General features: G+C 39.7%; 1 protein-coding gene across 3 annotated transcripts; it reads left to right on the forward strand.

Moving 5' to 3' along the window:
• Window positions 1-352: 352 nt before the first annotated feature.
• tom1l2 (target of myb1 like 2 membrane trafficking protein) lies at window positions 353-17,352 on the forward strand. Of its 3 annotated transcripts, XM_038274121.1 has the most exons (16): window positions 353-506; window positions 865-949; window positions 2,796-2,874; window positions 2,953-3,102; window positions 6,336-6,470; window positions 6,550-6,696; window positions 8,068-8,184; window positions 8,274-8,407; window positions 9,360-9,411; window positions 10,511-10,519; window positions 11,294-11,453; window positions 11,802-11,928; window positions 12,026-12,098; window positions 12,736-12,795; window positions 15,674-15,710; window positions 15,960-17,352. In XM_038274121.1, the coding sequence occupies exons 1-16, from the start codon at window positions 395-397 to the stop codon at window positions 16,106-16,108; spliced, it is 1,626 nt and encodes a 541-aa protein (XP_038130049.1). In that variant the 5' UTR covers window positions 353-394; the 3' UTR covers window positions 16,109-17,352. The 3 variants fall into 3 exon arrangements, with proteins under 3 accessions (XP_038130049.1, XP_038130051.1, XP_038130050.1); XM_038274123.1 differs by lacking the exon at window positions 12,736-12,795; XM_038274122.1 differs by lacking the exon at window positions 10,511-10,519.
• Window positions 17,353-18,971: the final 1,619 nt, after the last annotated feature.

Genomic DNA, 18,971 nt, shown 5'->3' on the forward strand with positions numbered 1-18,971 from the left:
AATTAGAGCGGAGACTGAGAGCCAGGCCTTCTCGTCCAACATCAGTGTGCGACCTCACAAATGCGCTTCTGGAAGAATGGTCAAAAATTCCCATAAACACACTCCTAAACCTTGTGGACAGCCTTCCCAGAAGAGTTGAAGCTGTTCTAGCTGCAAAGGGTGGACCGACGTCATATTGAACCCTATGGATTAGGAACGGGATGTCACTTAAGCTCATATGTGAGTCAAGGCAGGTGAGCAAATACTTTTGGCAATATAGTGTATATATACAGTTACGTCACGAGTTGATTTGGCCTAACCTTTAGCTTCGTTTATCTACCGTGTTGCGCTCGTCGAATCAAAATCAAGGAGAAGAATCGCTTCGGCCAATAGGGTAAGTGTGTGGGTGGGGCTTATGAGATGTTTCTATTGTATCGCCGCCGTCGTCCATGGATTGACTTGTTTGTCGAGCAAGATGGAGTTCCTTTTGGGAAATCCGTTCAGTACCCCTGTGGGGCATTGTATTGGTGAGAAACACTACTTTAAAGACAACATCGCGAACTTGTACATCTTTTTGTGTAGAAGTCATATCAAAAGCTGCTACTTAGGCATGCTAACGTCCCTTACGGAGTGGAGGTCCACCGTTAGCCGCCTAGTTATTGAGCAGCTAGGCTCATATTTATGTCATTTTTTAACTATTTACGTTAACTAAGTCTCCTTTATATGGTCTTTGTTATTTTTAGCTAGAGCTAATGTTATTTGCAGTCGAACTATATATTTTTAAAGGGCTACGTGCTAAATTAGCTTTCAGCTAGCCACTAGTCATCGTCGTGTTATTGTGGGAAAACTTCGCTTTTTTCCTGATATTCTAGGTTTGTGTTTCAGAGAGAGCCACCGATGGTTCCCTGCAGAGTGAAGACTGGACCCTGAACATGGAAATATGCGACATCATCAATGAAACAGAGGATGGGTGAGTTGCTAGCTCTGTAGGTTTGCTAGCTCTGTGCTCACAGGTGTGTGGTATTTACATTAGGACTAAAGGCTGCTGCTTTTCATACCTGGGCCAGCTTAAGTGATGTGGCTCCGACTGTGTGGGGTGGACCCATGCAAGGCCTCATTTCTTATCTCATGGCTTCATAATCGTCTGCTTTTATGCCTGAAACTGGTGTGTGAAGTCCAGCTTTTTATTTGATTAGTGGGTTGTAAACTGGCCAAGCCCAACATTCAAAGCAGTCTGCTCCAACCACACTCGCTCTCTACATCTGCTTTTGTATGAAGGTAAACATGTCTGTTTTTAATGTTAAATGTGCCATTCATCCCTCCAAATAGGTTAAACCAGTAAAATATTTAAAACAGTTACTTATTATTGTCTTATGGGAGAGCAGAGTCCACATGAAGACTGTACTTCTTAAATTAGGATTTTACTTTTCATTTTACTTTCGAAATCTTGGCTGTTGTCCCTGCCTGAGAATGTAACTTGACCCTCTCACCAAACAGTTGTTGCATTGTTGGTAATTGCTTTCTGGTTTTTGTGAAAGTTCATAACTTCTTTGTATTTTATTGAATTTTCATTTAGCAAACATACATAAAAAAACAGATGATTGTAATGGAGCCTGTAATTAAATCAACTTTATTTTTATACAGTCACAAAAGTAGAGAGTGGATTTGTGTTCACCCGCCTTAACTTTGGTCTCCCAATATCACCAATGTGACCATTTGTCTTCAGAGTCTCACTGGTAAACGGAGTCCACCTGATTTGATTATGTTTAAAGCAAATTCTGTTCCTAGCACATTCTCCTAAGCTTTGAATTTCTGAACATGGAGAGGATGGACCCCCCCTCAGACCTACAAAGAGATTGACATCCACTTAGACTAATAGGGTGAGGGAAAGCATTGATCGGAAAAGCAGCCAATAGGACCATCTATTAGCTCAACATCCGTTTATACATCTAGTATGTCCACTGGGCTTTATGGAAGAGTAGCAAGAAGAAAGTCATTAGTGAGGACAAAAAAAAAGCCAGAAGTTGTTCTGTTTGCAGTTTGTGACGAACCAAACATTTGGAAGAAGGTGATCTGATGGGAGACCAGAACTGAACCTTTGTGCCTAAAAGCTAAATGCTTTGATATAATAAACTAACACTGCTGGACAAAATATACCCACTGTCAACATGGTGGAGGGAGCAGGGAAGCTGATCAGAGTTGATGGAAAATGGATGGAGCTAAACCAAAACAGTCATTAAGGAAAAACCTGTTGGGTGCTGCAGAGGATGGAGGTTCACCTTCCAGCTAGATTACCACCCTGACCATCTTGCTGGAGATACAATGAAGGGTTTGGATCAAAGCATATTCAGGGGTTAGAATGGCCTAGTTGAAGTTCACACCTGAATCTAAATGACTGTTTGTGTCAGTAGGTAACATTATCCATCTAAAAAAATGTTTGGCTAATTTTCAAATCAGACTCAACAAGTTTTCACTTGAAATGTGAAAATCTGGTAAAAACCCAAAACGCCCAGAGTTGCAACTCCACAACCAGGTGGTTCTAAGAAGCTTCATTTAGAGCTGTGGATAGAAATGCATGCCACAGTTTAGAGTTTTGTTTAAACAATGGATCACTTTTCTTCCACTTAACAAATGTTTTCTTTTCAGTTCTGAAAAATAAAATAGTAAATATATCAGTGTCTGTTGCTCATAAAAAATGTTAAGTTATTTTAACTTAACTTAAACACTGAGAGCTTGCCTGGTTTATGATCTGAACATGTTTATATTCAGCAGAAAGGCCAGGCTGAGTTGTCACGGTTTGTTTCTCCTCTCTTTAGCCCAAAGGATGCTATTAGAGCGGTCAAGAAGAGACTCGGTGGCAACAGGAACTATAGGGAAGTGATGCTGACTTTAACAGTGAGTTCAAGTTCTGCTACAGTATACTATAGATGTAGCTCTCCCCAAACTGCAGCTTTCTCATTCTGTCATTGCCAGGTCCTTGAGACATGTGTGAAGAACTGCGGTCATCGTTTTCACGCTTTAGTGACCAGTAAGGACTTTGTTGATGGCGTGCTTGTTAAAGTCATCTCTCCTAAAAACAACCCGCCCACCATCGTTCAGGACAAAGTGCTCGCTCTGATCCAGGTAAGGAAATGGTTCTCGGTCTGTTGTTAAATGTGCGGTTAATGGTGATGCATCTGTCCAGGAGAGGGCCTGTTGAGTCTGCATGGCTTGAACCGAGCAGCTCTAGTTACCTTTTTGTTCTCAGGTGACACTGCAGCTCCTATTTCCACCTGTGGTAGGAAGGGAGAGGGCTTAGTTGTAGCTGGTATTAAGAGAAAAGCATTTGTTTGTTGAGACAACTGAAGATATTTAGAGCTGCTCTCCTGTCAAACAGCAGCTGCGGTATTTGTTGACATTTCAATGTGGAAAGAAGACAGAGGATTTGTTAAACAAGCCTTTTCCACTCGTCTGATGTTGTCATCAGATGTTTGTTAAAGTCCTGAAAGTACTGACTGTTAAAGGAGTTGATCTTCCTTAAGCTGGTCGTATAACCCTGCTGAGTAATCAAGATGAGTTTGTGATGTTTATGCTTATCTATAGTTTAATCCTGAGGTTGAACCTTTGAAATGGCTGATTGGGCTTAAAGCCAAGAGCCTCCACCAGCTGCACCATCTCAAAGTATAAATACCTTGAAGCTTTTTCTTCACCGTCTCTCATTTAAAATGATTAAATTAAACGTTTTTGAAATGATTTACGGAATCGGCACCAGAACACCTTTTGTCATACCCTGTTTTTTTCTTTTGTTTGTTTTTACTGGCTGCTCAGCTGCTAACATGTTGGAAGCAGAATATCAGTTTTCAAGTCTTATCAGAGGCTTGACAATAATACAATATCCACATATATCGTGATACTTTATTTCATATCAGTGATATGAAATATAAAAAATTTAAATCTATTTTAGTGTACGATCACACATTTGTCACAGACTGAGGTTTCTGTTTTTTTGTAGTTTATGTTGTTTTTTTTTTTTAAAGCTAATATTTCTGAAATGTTCTATTGGAGGATTTTCATAAACTTTCCAACATAATGTTTAGAATTTTGTACAGGATTCTGTTGTAAACATTCATGACAGTCTTTCTTAAGCTTTGATTTTGTTTTGATATTGAAACTAAATAGTATCCACTGCAGTTAAACTAAATACTGTTTTGTTTTTCAAGGGTTATTTAGGTGTGAACTTTGACTAGGCCATTGTAATACGTGAATAGGGCTGCAACTAACGATTATTTTGCAAACTGACAAAATATTCGATTAATAATAATATAGCAAAGATTTTTATAGAAGACTTTTGACGAAATTAAACCAAGTGAAACCCAACTTTAACTGGATGGAGCATATGGATGGACAAATCTTTTTTTAAATCTTAAAGCTACAGTGTGTAATAATTACAGGCATATAAAGTCAGAAATTTAATATATTATACATAACTATGTTATTTATCATCACCTATGAGCTCAGCCTTTTAACCATAATATTTGCGTTGCCTTAGAATTCGTTATTTATAATTACATAGGAGCGGGTCTCGCAGCCATGGAGGCAGACATCTTTGCGCTACGGCAGCGCAGAGGCAACAAACTAGCGATTGCGAGATCTCCCATGACGCTCGAAAATAACTACGGCAAGTTGAGAGAGATGAACTGAGACGGTACTGAACAGTAGATGGCAGTATTATGCCTGAGAAGCGTTTAGTCTGCCTGAAACCAAAGAAGAAGAAGCAGGTATACTGCGCCTCGGTAACAAGAAAGGTAAACAAGGCGGCAGGCGTGAGTGACTTTGCAAACTGTTTGGCACTGTGTGGCCAAACATCAGACGAATGGAGGATCATGCCTACTCTGTATCACAACGAAAAGCGGCGGACACCGAACCCCCGTCATCTAAGAAACGGAAACACGACGAGAATAAACGCAAGAGTGACAAGAAACGACAAAAAACACGGATCAACATTGGCACGGCATTTACACGATGGAAGTCACTGATGGAGGAAAAAGGTTTTCAAAGTGACGCTCAAGTTGCCAGTTTTCTCTTGGACAGGTAATTAATCCTACACACACAATTGTCTAATATCACTGCAGTTTTTGGAGTACAGGATGCTCAGACCTGTCTAAAACAATAACATGCTGCGTGATGATGCTGTTACTCTCCAGTATACTTATTCAGCAACGTCCCTGACGTTTCACAGGTAATGATTCAGTAATTTTCTGTAAAATAATTTTCTGGATATATACCTCGGTTACTTCTCTCCAGCTCCTTTGGAGATCTTCAAGCCTTTCCTCCTCTGCTCTCACCCCGCTGGCTCCCCTCTCTCGCCTGGCCCCAGCTGCACGCTCACCCCGGCCTCTCTGCCCTCTTCCTTTCCCTCTTCCTTGCCTTGTAACCCCCGTGCCACAAACAAGACTTGGACTCTGTAAACGGGGAATATATATTCTTCCAGCGAACACAATCTCGCTGTTAAACTAATGACTACAATTACTTCGTCTGTTTATATCACCATGCAAAGCAGCTCACCAAAACGTCACAACGACGTAGAAAAAATAACGGGTATATTTATTATCTTAAGTCTACATGAAATCTATACCCTAAACAGACTAATGAAATACTATCTGTAAAATTATCTATGTAAACAAACCTCATCACTTGAGAAGGTAGGTGATGCGGACGTCGTGGAAGACATTTTGTCCTGTAACGCTCGCCGTACTGTTGGGAGGGAGAAGCGGTGGGGGGGAGACGTTCATGTTGCTGCAGTCTGCAGTCTGACCGCTAGATGTCGCTGAAAATTACACACTGTAGCTTTAAATGCAAAAAGTTTATATTTTTTTTAACAATATTGGTATAATTAGTGCTCTAAATGGGTCGCTCTCTCAGCTAAAGGCATGTTTTAGAGTCTCTATACTCAGTTACTAAATTAGTTGACGGTTATTTCAATAACCGATTAAACAGATTATTTCAGCCCTACACGTGAATATGCCTTGATCTTAAATACTGCAGCTTGGCTACGTGTTTCTAGTTACACAAAACATTAACAAAAACGTCTGTGTCTTTATAGAGCTGTGATGAAGTTCATGAGAGCTCCATACTTCATGTTTTGATGGTATTCATGCTTCAGCCCTCCTCCTACTTTAAACCATGTTGGTTCTTCAATTTCCTCGGTAAAAAGTGAAGCTTAATTTTACTTCATCAAAGGGGGTCAGAAAGTTTGCACCTTTGATATGAGGCATCAGTTTGAATCCAGGTTGTGTCAGGAGGAGCATCCAGTGTGAAGCCTCTGCCATGTCTGTTTGCCCGCTGTAACGACTTGTTTCTTGGGTCTTGTTCTGCAGGCGTGGGCCGATGCATTCAGGAGCAGTCCAGATCTCACAGGTGTAGTTCAAGTGTATGAGGAGCTGAAGAGGAAGGGCATCGAGTTCCCCACATCAGAACTGGAGACTCTGTCACCTATACATACACCTCTGCGGGTTAGAGGCATCCTTTCTGCCTCTCTCAACAAAGACTGGTCATCTCTGCGGTTTTAAAAAGCCTCTGTGTTGCTTACAGGCAGCATCAGCTCCAGAGGGCGACTCCACTCTACATCGGCACAGCACCAAGACTAAACCAGCAGCGCAACCTGTCCCTCCAGCCTACAGCAGCCCTCAGGTCCCCAACTTGCCTTCATCTGGAGCCGTCAACCCGACCCCTGAACAGGTGCGCTGTAAACTCCTGTGATTTTTTTAAATTAATCTCTACGTGTGCAGACGCTATGCTCTGATTGATGGGGCAGCGCTCTATGTTTGGACCAATCTCTGAGTTGAGGAGTCTTCTCTTTGTTTCTGCTTTCTTATCAATGACATATGAACATCATGCTGCTCCTTACTGAATAATGAATGAGGAAAACTGTATCTTCAGTCAATTTAGTGGAAGTCAAAACCATTTTAGGGTCTGTAGGCAGGAAGGATCTTCTGTACTGGTCTTTCTTGCTCCAGATCTGGAGAAGCCTTTAACTAAAGACACTCTGTTGGTATTTTCTCTAATGTTCTTCATTTTATGAATAATTCCTCTTGTTGGCTAATCTTAGAAGGTTCCAGAGGACTTTCTAGAGTTAGCCTCCTTTATCAGCTTGTTGAGCTTCTTAAAATCACTTTCTCATTTTAATATACAGTGATGTTCATTAGGGTTATTTGCATGCACCACTGATGGTTGAATGTCAGTGTGTAGAGTGCCTAACATAAAGTGGAGTCTTGTGTGCAAATGTCTTTTGATAAATTTGATTTTATTTTTATTTTTTATTTTTTTTGTCCCCTCTTTGTTGGGGGGGGGTTCCCCTTTGGTGCCAACATTTCTACCTATTGAGCATACGGACAATTTTAGTATGGATCCTTCTCAATACTTTTTAAATGGGAACCCTGATGATGGCTACAGGGCACAAATGATTCCAGGAGTTTTTCCAGAGCTTACACCCTTATATTATGTATATAGTGCTAATGAGTCCTATAAGCACTATATATTCTTTTTGATGCATTGTCAGACTGATATTTTTGGTGGATGTTGGCATTTTTTTTCTCATATCCGCAAATACATGCATGTGTTGTCTGATTCATACGTGCATTCAGCAGCCATGCTTTGAGATCCTGTGGAGAGCATGCATTGCCACTCTCCTTCTTTTGCTAGATATTGTTAATATTTAGTTTAAGTTGATAAGAGATATTTCTTTTTTCATTGAGTTTTGTGTGGGAATTTGCTATCGTTGTCATTTTTATCATGTAAATTGAGGAAGAAAAAGCAATATAGCCTTTTAAGAATCCGACCAAAAATATTGGCAGGACGTATAAGAGATCAATGATGTCAAAATAATGGGTATGAGCCTCAAAAAAAAAAAAAAAAAGAAATAAAGGTCTGTAACAACTGCAATAAGCAATAAGTTTCTGAGAGAAATCCTTTATTTTTATAAAATCTCCATGAATGTTTTAGTTAGCATCATGGCAAAGAAACTAATGTAGGGTTCAGAGTATTAAGGCATGACTCTGAGATTTATTACACTGGATGAAAAAATGATTGGTTTCCATCAATGTCTCTCAGATTAGCCGGCTCCGCAGTGAGTTAGAGGTTGTTCGTGGAAACACTAAAGTGATGTCAGAGATGCTGACTGAGATGGTGCCAGGACAGGAGGATGCTTCAGACTACGAGCTACTACAGGTAAGATGCTCTGAGTCTGGGCTCTGGAGGAACGTAGAGGGCCGGGGTGCTTGTAGACGTCTTAAAACAATGGTTGGCGTGTCGCTCAGGAGCTGAACAGGACGTGCCGAGCCATGCAGCAGAGGATAGTGGAGCTCATCTCCTGCGTATCTAATGAGGCAGTGACTGAGGAGTTGCTGCATGTAAACGACGACCTCAACAACATTTTCCTCCGCTATGAAAGGTCAGAACTGTAAAAAATCAAATGAATGCTTTAGTGTTCTGTCAGGGGTGAGTTGGCTTTGATACAACTGATCGTTTTCGGTTGCTTTAGCGTTTTAGGTGTAATTTAGGGACGTCCCAATCTGTTATTAATATCGGATATGGGTCCTATACTACCCAAAAAACTGATATCAGATTTTATTGGTTAAAATATCAGATATTTTCATGCAGATAGAAACATACTTCTGTTAAGTTTCTATAATCCATTGGTTAATTTTGCATGTGTCATTGGTTTTCATACCTTTTTGGTGTGGCTTTTGTTCCCTGTATAGGGAACATTTATTTTTTAAACGATTAAACCGGGCAAAACTAAAACTTTTCCACTCCAGAAGTTCCGGATAGAGCTTATTGACGGACAAATGTTTTTTTTTTTTTTTTTTTTTTTTCTTATCTTGAATCCTAAATCTTTATATGTTTTTGTACACTTTTGGTATATCATAACGATTAATAAATTATAGATTATTTCAATAATCGCTTGATCATGATTAATCCGATTAATGGTTTCAGCCCTTCTTTTCAATATTTTTGAATTATCTGAAGGCTGTGTTGGTTTTGTTGTATCTTGCTGGAAAAAAGGTAACCAAATATGATCCCTTTTTTTATTTATAATTAATGTCTGAGCTTTTTTGTATTGTTTTAAAATTGGCCAAATATCACTTTATATGTACATCTGGGCACCATATCTTTAACTACTCCCAGGTCCTTTTTGAAAAAAAATATTCCAATAAATGTTTGAGATGGTTATAAAATGCTGAATTAAGCCAATATCTGTAGTAAATGCTGTTATTTTCTCTTCCTGGTCTATGATGAGTTTTGATAATCTCTTCAGAACTCTGAATTATTATTAGTTTAATCGCTGATTCAGCTTTGAGTTGATCCCAGTTTGTCTTCATTCAACCTTCTTGTTGCTTTAGGTATGAGCGCTTTCGCTCCGGGAGGTCCACAGCTCAGACCGTCAACAACGGGGTGAGTCTCATTTAAACAGATTAAAGATCTGACTTATTAGCTTCACCGTCGTCTTCTTCACATCCATCATCTTTCATGTCTGGTCGTGACACCAACAACCATCAGTAAACCTCTGAGTGTCTGATGCACATGCTAACCTGAGACCCAGGCAGCTCAGAGCAATCCATGTCTTAAAAGCTGTAGATTTCTAGAGATCAGCTCAAGGCAGCGTCTCCCCAGCAGGGGGCGTCGCTCTGACCAAAGCAAAGGAAATTGACTGCTATGGTTCCTTCTAGACCCAAAACTCTCCAGTCAGAAGAAGAAAGGGAGTCACTGTTTAATACCCAGAACCAGACTATCACATTGAAACACTTTTAAAAGTACAAAATAAAATAAATGGTTATGTATATTTTAATCTAGCAGGTTTATTAAAGATGTGTCTTTAAATATTTTTTTAACCAGTTATTTACATGCTGGTTTATTTCTAAATTTCTTTGTTAAACCAAGACATTAGCAGTTTTTTGTAAAAATGGCCTCTGCTCTGCGGTGCTTTTCAAAATAATTCCCACCCTGTTTCCCAATGCTTTATTTAAACTGAGATTCTGCTACACATGCTGCCTGTATTTACTTACTGGGCGTCTATTTTTTTATTTTATTTTTTATTTCCCTTGCACTGTGTCACTGATTTCATTTAAAGTTTTTTTTTTTTTTTTTCTATGAAAAGCATAATTGAAAAGTAGGCAAATAATAAACAAAAGTTTAAAGGGTTTTTTTTAACCTCTTTTAAAAATCTTAAACTCTATAAAGTTTCTTTCATTTTCCACTAATGCACCTTTTTTTGGTGTGTTTTAAATGATAATGATGCAAACTGTTGAAAGTGTTTACTGCCAGCCATGGTTTATATCCTGGTTCTTCCTGCTAATAACAGTAAAACTCTTTGGTTTTTAACCTTCAATCAGGCAGTAGGGAGACGTCCATTTAGCTGCATCATTCTGGGGTCCCCGGTCCTAAGCATGGCTCATCCTGCATACTTCCTGTCATTATGTTGTCTCTGTACTGGCATGCTAATAGTATTCACTGTCTTTCCTCTCTGTCCATGTACTTCTGTTTCTGGGGCTAGCTGAGGAAGGCAAGTATGGAGAACATGTCATCTTTAATGAGCAGCATCACCTCAGAATAGAGAGATTGCTAAGATCCAGGCTTATTCTTCACTCAGTACCTTTATTCCCTTTGGCAGTGGTTCTCAAACCTGTCTGGTTGAGCCTTTTTTTTTGTTGTCCCCATATGAATTTTTAATAAATGATAAACAACCTTTTAAAGATTTAGTGTAATAAATATTTCTTATACTACCTGCATCAAAAGTCGTCCTGTTACATCATCGCCTGCAGTTATTACATCATTATAAATGTTTATTGTTGTGCTACACCAATCAGATAAGAAGGCTGCTGGAGCTGAAGGTGTAGCCAGAGTTCCTCCTAATCTATCTTTGCTCTCCTTATCAGATTGGGAGCTACTGCCATGCAGCTTGTTTTCACCCTGCAGTCCCTATTAACTTGAACAGGAAGCAGATTTTAGCAGCATAGCACCAAAGTAAAAGCACGGTTCTGTTGTTTTTTTCTGAGCTCTTCTTAGGGGGATTTATGTTTATTACGCTCCTTTAGAACCTCTGTGTGTTTCTAAGAATAATTTCCCTTTACAACCTCCTCCCCCCTTAAGAACCAGCTTTCTGTGAAGTTCTTCCCGTGACCTTCAGACACATTTTCATACCTTCCTTAAGTTGACCCCTAAGTTTTAAACCTGCTCTGCCTGCTTTTTTTTAAATGTGAATCACTCCTAACTTCTCAGACCTTTTCTTCCAACATTAAATGTGAGCTTTAAATGCTGCTGATTCCTTGTTGATCAGGTCCTCAGCGAAGCCACAGAGGACAACCTGATTGATCTCGGTCCAGGCTCCCCTGCGGTGGTCAGCAACATGCCGAACGCAGCTCCAACCAACTTGCCCCCTACCCTGACAGGAGGACCCTCCTCCCCGGCCACCTTAGCCTCCCGTCTGGCTGGTTTAGGTATCCAAGCAAGCTCATCTTAGGCCTTATCCACATTTAAAGCTGCAGTAACATGTTTGTTTAGACTAGTGCTGTAGTACTTAATCAAGTAGAAGCTTATTGAAGGAGAAAGCTGGTGTTGTTCCCAGGTGTAACCACAAGGGAGAAGCAGCGGGGTTGATCCCGTCTCTTTAATAAGGCATAAAGGAACAAACCTTCTTGGTGTTAAATGATTATTTAAAGTGTTTTTTTGTTTTTTTTTATAAAGGTTTTTAAAGAAGGTTGATTATTTTCTGGAAAGCCTGCAGCAGATCCAGATTGCTGTTCCTGTAAAATCTGACTTTTGTTTTTTCTTGGTCTCCCCTTTAGATCTGGGTGCAGACAGCGTGAGCAGCACCCTGAGCGCTCTCAGCAGCTGTAAGCCTCCGCCTCCACAGGACGACTTTGATACGTTTGCTCAAACCAGGAGTGGAGCTCTGACAGAACCACACAGAACGTAAGATCTAATTAAATGAAGGAAGTTCTGGGGTTTTTGGTCCCTTTGGGTGCAGCAGAAAGCTGCTGCTGTTATTTAACTTCTGTGTTCTGCTCAGTTCTTCAGCACAGAACCCTGCAGCCGACGGTCCTCCTCCCACTCTGGACGTCCAGCAGCCGACTGCAGGAGGGGTGAGTTCTGTTCATTATCCTAACATTTATGACCAGATGCTGCCTGTACCATTAAAACTGCTGTAATGTACCATGAAAAGGTAATTTTAGTGTTCTCATCTCTAAAGCTGGCTCTGTCTGCTCATTGATGTTACTGACCTGTTGTTCCTGGGTCAATCTGTTTATTTGACCCAGTTTCAAACCCAGCCACTACCTTATTTTGATACCAGTAGGTGTATTATTTGAATCCATTGGAATGAAAGTCTTGCTTATTCAGTATTTTTATCATGTTTTGTCATCCGGATAAACACTTAAATATTTCCCACTGGTTGTGATCTCTGTTTGGCCCAGTTCACCCAGACACACCCCCCTGCTACTTGTAGGAATTTTGTATCCAAATATGCTCAGTAAGCTGTGGAAAACTACTTTCATATGTTTGAAACCATGAGCCGGTCACTGAATGAAATGAGATCATCTGCTTCACCTGACTGGTCGCCATCCTCCATAACATGTTTATATTGTGTTTGAATTTGTCAAATAGCTTTAAGTTGCCAGTGAAGTTTATTTTACATCATTTTTTTTTTTTTCTGTTTGGGATGTTTTGTTTATTTTTGTTTTTGTTTTGCGGCCACCTCCGGCCCTCCACTCTGCCCCCTAGGGTCCGGGACCTCAGTCCTCTGTCATGGATGACATAGAGGAGTGGCTGAGTACTGATGTGGTGAGCCAGATCATTACTTTGATTTCTGCTTCTTTTCTTTTCTTTCATCTATTGAATTTCTTTTATCAGCCTGAAAGCAAAATGTCTTCTTTCCTTAGAGTGCGATAAATCACCTTCTGATTCCTTCACTCACTAAATGTTTACTACTAGTGTTGGTGGATAAAATGATTGTTGGATAAAACACGATCAACAGGAGCTCTTGGTGATTCGATACTAATGTTGCTATACTTCCCTGGACGGAGACGTGTTTTGTACAAAATAAATGCATCGGCGCATGTGTAGCTCTGAAGTAATCACTATTGCTGTTTTGTTTTCTACATTTCATCTCATTGCATCACAAAAACCTTATCGGAATTTATTGTTCTATCTGGGGGTGAAATGGCTTTTCCTTTTGGAAATCTGGAAAGTGTGGCAGGGCTTTATGTTTATCATTTATTTTAGAGCCATACTGGCTCTAAATATGTAGAGCCGTACAGGAGTGTATTTCTTCTAGATTTCCACATATAGTGGTGGTTTGTTAGAACATTTTTGACCCACAGCATTATGCTACCACCATCATGCATTGGGTTCCCTTTGGTCTTTAATGATTCTGTCTGAGATTGCAGATTGGATCCCCACTTTTATCAATGTTAATAAAAAAATTAAAAATTGGAATTGGTTTTTAATCTTGATATACTTGTATATGATCTATTTGATTTTTTTTTTTTTTTTTTTTTTTTGTGAGGAAAATGTTACTTTTGTATCTATGGTAAAATGGGGCACTGGAGTGAAGTGAGTCCACTTGGCTTTATAGCACTAAACAGTGGATACCGATGCTAATTCAGACAACAAAGAGGCTTTAAATGTTTAGAACTACACTGGAAAAAAACAAAATCTAGATAAGTCATTTTTTCTTAATAAGTGCATTTGTTCTTGGATTGAGGAGGTGAAAGAGACATCTTGCCAATGGAACAAGACAATTTACACTTAAAATGTGAAAAATTATTTGCATTGTCTTATTTCAAGTGCATATTATCTAATTATCTTATTCTAAGAGTAAAAATACATATAAATATAATCTCGTTTACCTACACAAATTAAGGGGAAATTAAACTTAATTTAAGAAATTTTTACTTATTTCTAGATCGTTCTTCCAGTGTACACATATGATTGGCCACAACCCTGTTGCCGCAGAGAGGTGGAGAATTAACTCGTTGCTGTTTTGGAAAGGTGATCTAATCGCCGACAGTCATAGGATCACATCTTGTCCTCAGAGGCAATTTCGCTGCGGTGGTTTAGTCCAGCGGCATCGTGCCATTTTTCTAAACCAGACGTCATTCTGGTGGATTTTGCACAGACGTTATCTCATTCTCTCTGAGGATCTGTTCCATTCATTTCAGCATCATTAAAGGAATAGTACACCCAAAACATGATTAGCCTTCATTTTCTACAGTAGTGTATAGGACTTCCTGAAAGCGCGTGCCAGCGCGTTCAGGACGCTACGGAAGCCGGCAGACCAAACCAGATGAAAGTGCGCATTCAGCGTCTGCTCTGCCGATAATGCAAGCGTAGAAGAAGAAATGTGCTGTTTACCTGTGCAAAGAAAGAAACAACGAAAGAAAAATGTCTGAGGACTTCAGTGTTGAGGAAGAGCATGAGTTCTTTGCCGAGCTGAATGTGCACTTTCATCTGGTTTGGTCTGCCGCGGTTTCCGTAGACTCGTGAACGCGCTTTTAGGAAATACTATACACTACTGTTTATGCTCTAAAAACATTCTAAATGACTTCGTTTCGAGTAAATTCTGGATGCTACCCACTCAGGATACTTGGAATACATTGGACGAGCAGTATGGAGGAATATTGACACATTTTTGTGGACTTTTATGGACCTTTCTGTCTCGGGCACAATAGACCTCCATTATTTGAATGTCAGCAGACAGCAAGAAGCCTCCCAGATCTCCAGATGCATTTGAGATATCAAAAAAGTACTCCAGAGTGTTGTTCAGCATGAGGGTGAGTAGAAAATGAAGGCTAATCATGTTTTGGGTGTACTATTCCTTTAAGTACAGTTTGTGTAGCCCTGAAAACATAGTATTTGACCATGTTTATGATCGATGAATGCAATCTTCTACAAAACTCAGTTATACGTTCGCTCTACCTTATTTGACTCTCTGATGTGACGTCAAATGACGCGCTTGTTTAAAAAAAAAAAAAGCAGTGTTTAGGGGGACTGTCGCTTTTATTGGTAAATTGGCTTCATTATGGCGACCAAAACACTTAATCCTAAATTCAATCCAAAAAAGCAAAAAAAAATTATTATTTTTTTTACTTTTTTGGAATGACTGACCTGGATGACTGAGAATTTTCACCAGCTTAAAATCCTAATTCAACTTTTCAGATATGATCCATTGGAAGACAGTTTGCATTTTTTTTTCTTTTAAGAATTTTAACCTGCAATTTGCTCTTTAAATTACCTACAGCTGCAGTGTATTCCCTACTTTTGTGGCTTTCAAAGGCCTAAATTTAGAAGACAGATTTACATGGGCTAAACAAAAAAGAAAAAAAAGAGTGCACTCCACACTTTTCAGATTTTTATTAGTAAAGGTTTTAAGAGCTGGGTTTTTATTTACCTTCCACTCTACAATGTCTGGATTTTGATTGTTTTGAAAGTGTTGCTGCGTAGATCAGGGAGATTCTGGGGTCATAGTGGTGGTATCTAACATCTGGATGGCAAACTCCCCCCAAAGGTAGCATCCTAACTCGAATATAGGGGAAATGTTCTTCAGCCTGGTGGGTTAGATGTCGTCTGAGGGCAGCAGAAAGCCTTATTTAGGCCGAGTTTTGGTCTGAAGGGTCGGCCTCTGGAGCTTATGTTTCTGTTGTGGCTTCTTCTCTTACAGAAAGGAGATGAAGGTGAGGAAGGCGTCACTAGCGAAGGTAAGAAAACCCAAACTAGTTTTTTTTTGTTTTGTTTTTTTTTTCCCTCTTATGTTCTCTAGATCTGTTTAATTTGGTGTGAGGGATTGTCTTTGAGTCAATGAAGCAAACTGGTTTCCTTAGATGGAAAACTTTGAATCTATGTGACTCTATTATCTGGTTGAATTGTACATTGCTTTGAAATGACGTGTTGTGATTTGGCGCTATATATAAAAACTGAATTGAATTGAAATGTTATCATCCATCCAGAGTTTGACAAATTCCTTGAGGAGAGGGCCAAAGCTGCTGAGATGACCCCCGGCGTACCATCGCCCCCTGGCAGCAACCCCGGCGCAGCGCAGGGCACACCCAGCAGGAAGAAGCAGGAGAGACCGGAAGGTGCTCTGTTTGCCATGTAGACCGTCAACCTTTGCCCCTCCCCCCAGACCCTGAACAGCAACGCCTGAAATTGGACCTGTCCCCCGACCCATCATAGCACTACATTGGCACATGAGAAAGGCTAAATCAAACAGAACCGGCGAGCAGGTGATGGCTCCCATCCGCTTGCCGATTAGTTTCAGAGACGCTGGGGCTGCTGCTTCCTGGATAGTTTCCTTTTAGGCCCGCTGTGGACTGCAGCTAATGCTTTTTAGTTTCACTAAAACTTAAACAGGATCCCTTATATTAGTTATGCAGGACATTTCTTTTTAGATTCCTCCAGTCAGTGTTTGGTTTAATTATAGCTGACCAGTGCAGACTGCGCTCCTCATCAGGGGAACCTGCACATTATGTTTTAGTGTTGCTTTCAGTCTCTGCAAACAAGTCTAAGTTGATTTGTAAATCTGTAAATGGCAGATGTTTGGTGTATATTTAAACTCCTTATATGGAAGAGATGGTAATTTAATGTAGATCTGTTCTTTTGTTTTTGGAAAGAGTTTATGTTCTTATCAGATATGTTTAATATCTCCATGATAGTCTGAGGAAAAAAAAAAAAAGAAAAGGGAAGAAGTTTGTAGTGGTTGCAGAAATGATGATCTGCCTGGTTGTGTTTTGGTCCCAAACTGGGAGCAGTGGTTGGTTCTCCGACCACACCTAAAGCTGCTGTATTCAAACGATGCTGAACGAGCAAACTCACTGTCTGGCGTTCCTCTACACGCAGGCAGAGCCGACCCAAGGTTCCACTCATCCCTGGGTTTCACTTTGGGTTCTATTAGAGCGTAATTCATCCGATGAAGTGGAATATTTAGAAAACAGAGGCTAGTTTTCTGTTTTCACCAGAGCAAAGGGAACACTTAGTAATCAGCATTAACATGGAGCATGGAAAGACTCGATGTGAAAACATGGCCAAGCTCTAAAACCTGACTGTTAAAACAAAGCGACTCGAAGCAGCTAAAACATTCACTCACACCTTGGGCCGGCTCTCCGTTTTGTCCTAAAATCCTGCTGAGGACCAAGTGTTTTATGTCCTTCCTGTTGAGATTATTCCTGATTTAGTGACTCTGTGATGTAAGATTTCAACATCTCTCTTCCTCAGATGCAGTTTGCACATAATTATTCTGATTTGCTTACATCTTTAGAGGCCTGACCTTTCAACATGACATTTGTTTTCTGAAATGAGCTCCACAGCAAAAAAAAAAAAAAAAAAGGCGCCACAAACGAGACATTTTGATCACAGACGCCGTTTTACGGCCTGGCGACACGCTTTCATACAAGCGTTCACTTTGACCGCGCTGTGCTGTAGTAATTTATCTTTTTTTGTGATCAGTATTTAAAAATGTTTTTATTAGAAAAGGGAAAACGAGCAAACCATCACTACGCATTAGCTTTAATGTTATTAGCTTCTGTTTCTGCTGCTGAGACGTTTCCACGCTGCTGCTGCTTTAGCTTCTCGTTGTTCTCTGTTGGAGGGAATGATCTTATGAAGGATGGATATTTTCTCATCTGACCAGAACACTAACCTCATCTGGACAAACATGAACGTTGCACATTTTAAAGAGATTTCCTTCTAATTTCCTGTTTTTTCGGTGTTAGTCGTGTGTTTTGTGTTGCAAAGACTTCTCCATTCCGTTGGGTGGAAAAGAAGTTTGATTTGAATGAAGCTCTATTTAAACTATTGATCAGATCGGTGTGTCTGTGGAGTCCTAAAGGGAGGCTGTGCTGCATTTCTGGGTCGCTTCATCTTTTCTTTGTGTTGGTTGATTATGCATGAAGTCTAAATAAAGTTAGCAATGTGTGATCTACCCATGCTGAAAGTTTTTATTCCTCCGACAAGTGGACTATGACTTATTAACCTTATGCTACTAAATCACAAGAAGGTGCATCTTAATCCTTAAGTGTTTTAGAGGAATTTATACAGTTGTAGATTAATTTATAGATCATTTAAAATTTCAACCGATGTTTGGAAATCTTTATTTTTATGGATTCCAAAGATTCTGAATCTGTTAAATGGATAATGGAGTTCTCAAAGTGGGAGGGTGCAATATGAGGGTTAAAATATCAAATGCATAGGTGTAAATAAATGTAGTATGAAGTGGGTGTAACATTTTTTTAATGTGTGATTTGAATATTAAATATACTATTAAATTATGAAAAAAAATCCATAAAGAATGAAAATAATTTTAAAATTATAGATGAAGTATTTAAATATAAATGACAAACAATGTAATCGCTCTATATTCATAAGTATTTTCATGGAGTTGCCAGTCTGTTGTTTTTTTCTTTTCAGGTTATAAGCAGAGATGTTGAGTGCAGAATATAAAATCAGCTCTGTGAGACGATCACAGTTCCTCCACCTGGAGGCTACGCCTCAGTAGATATTGGCTAACGAAGGAGACTGAAGGACATGTTCTGAGTAAAATTGAGTGGAAAGAAAAAACGGATAAATGTGCCTGATCAACAGGAGTTACTACGTCTTTGAGGAAAAATTAGAAGCAAAACCTGAAGGAGTTGGAGGTTTGAGACGTTTCCAAATGAGGACCAGAACGGTCTGTCCCTTAGATGCATCTAACCTTGGCTACAGAGAAAATACAGCTGGACTTTTATGGTCAAAAGTCTGATTGTGTAAGAGCCTACGTCATCTGCTAGTATTGGTCCTCTTTGATTTACGTAGGAGCAGCCATCCAGCAGAATGTTTGACCACTTAGTGCTTGATTTGGGTGATTAATGTTATGAAGATGAATTTATTTTCCAGCTGGACTTTTTACTGACTCACTCTGCCAAAAGTATTGGAACCTGCTTCAATCATCATAGGAACACTAGTATGATCTAAACCCACTTAATACT

This window comes from Cyprinodon tularosa, unplaced genomic scaffold (genome assembly GCF_016077235.1).
Source record: "Cyprinodon tularosa strain WSP-4 unplaced genomic scaffold, ASM1607723v1 ctg90, whole genome shotgun sequence".
Taxonomy (NCBI): domain Eukaryota; kingdom Metazoa; phylum Chordata; class Actinopteri; order Cyprinodontiformes; family Cyprinodontidae; genus Cyprinodon; species Cyprinodon tularosa.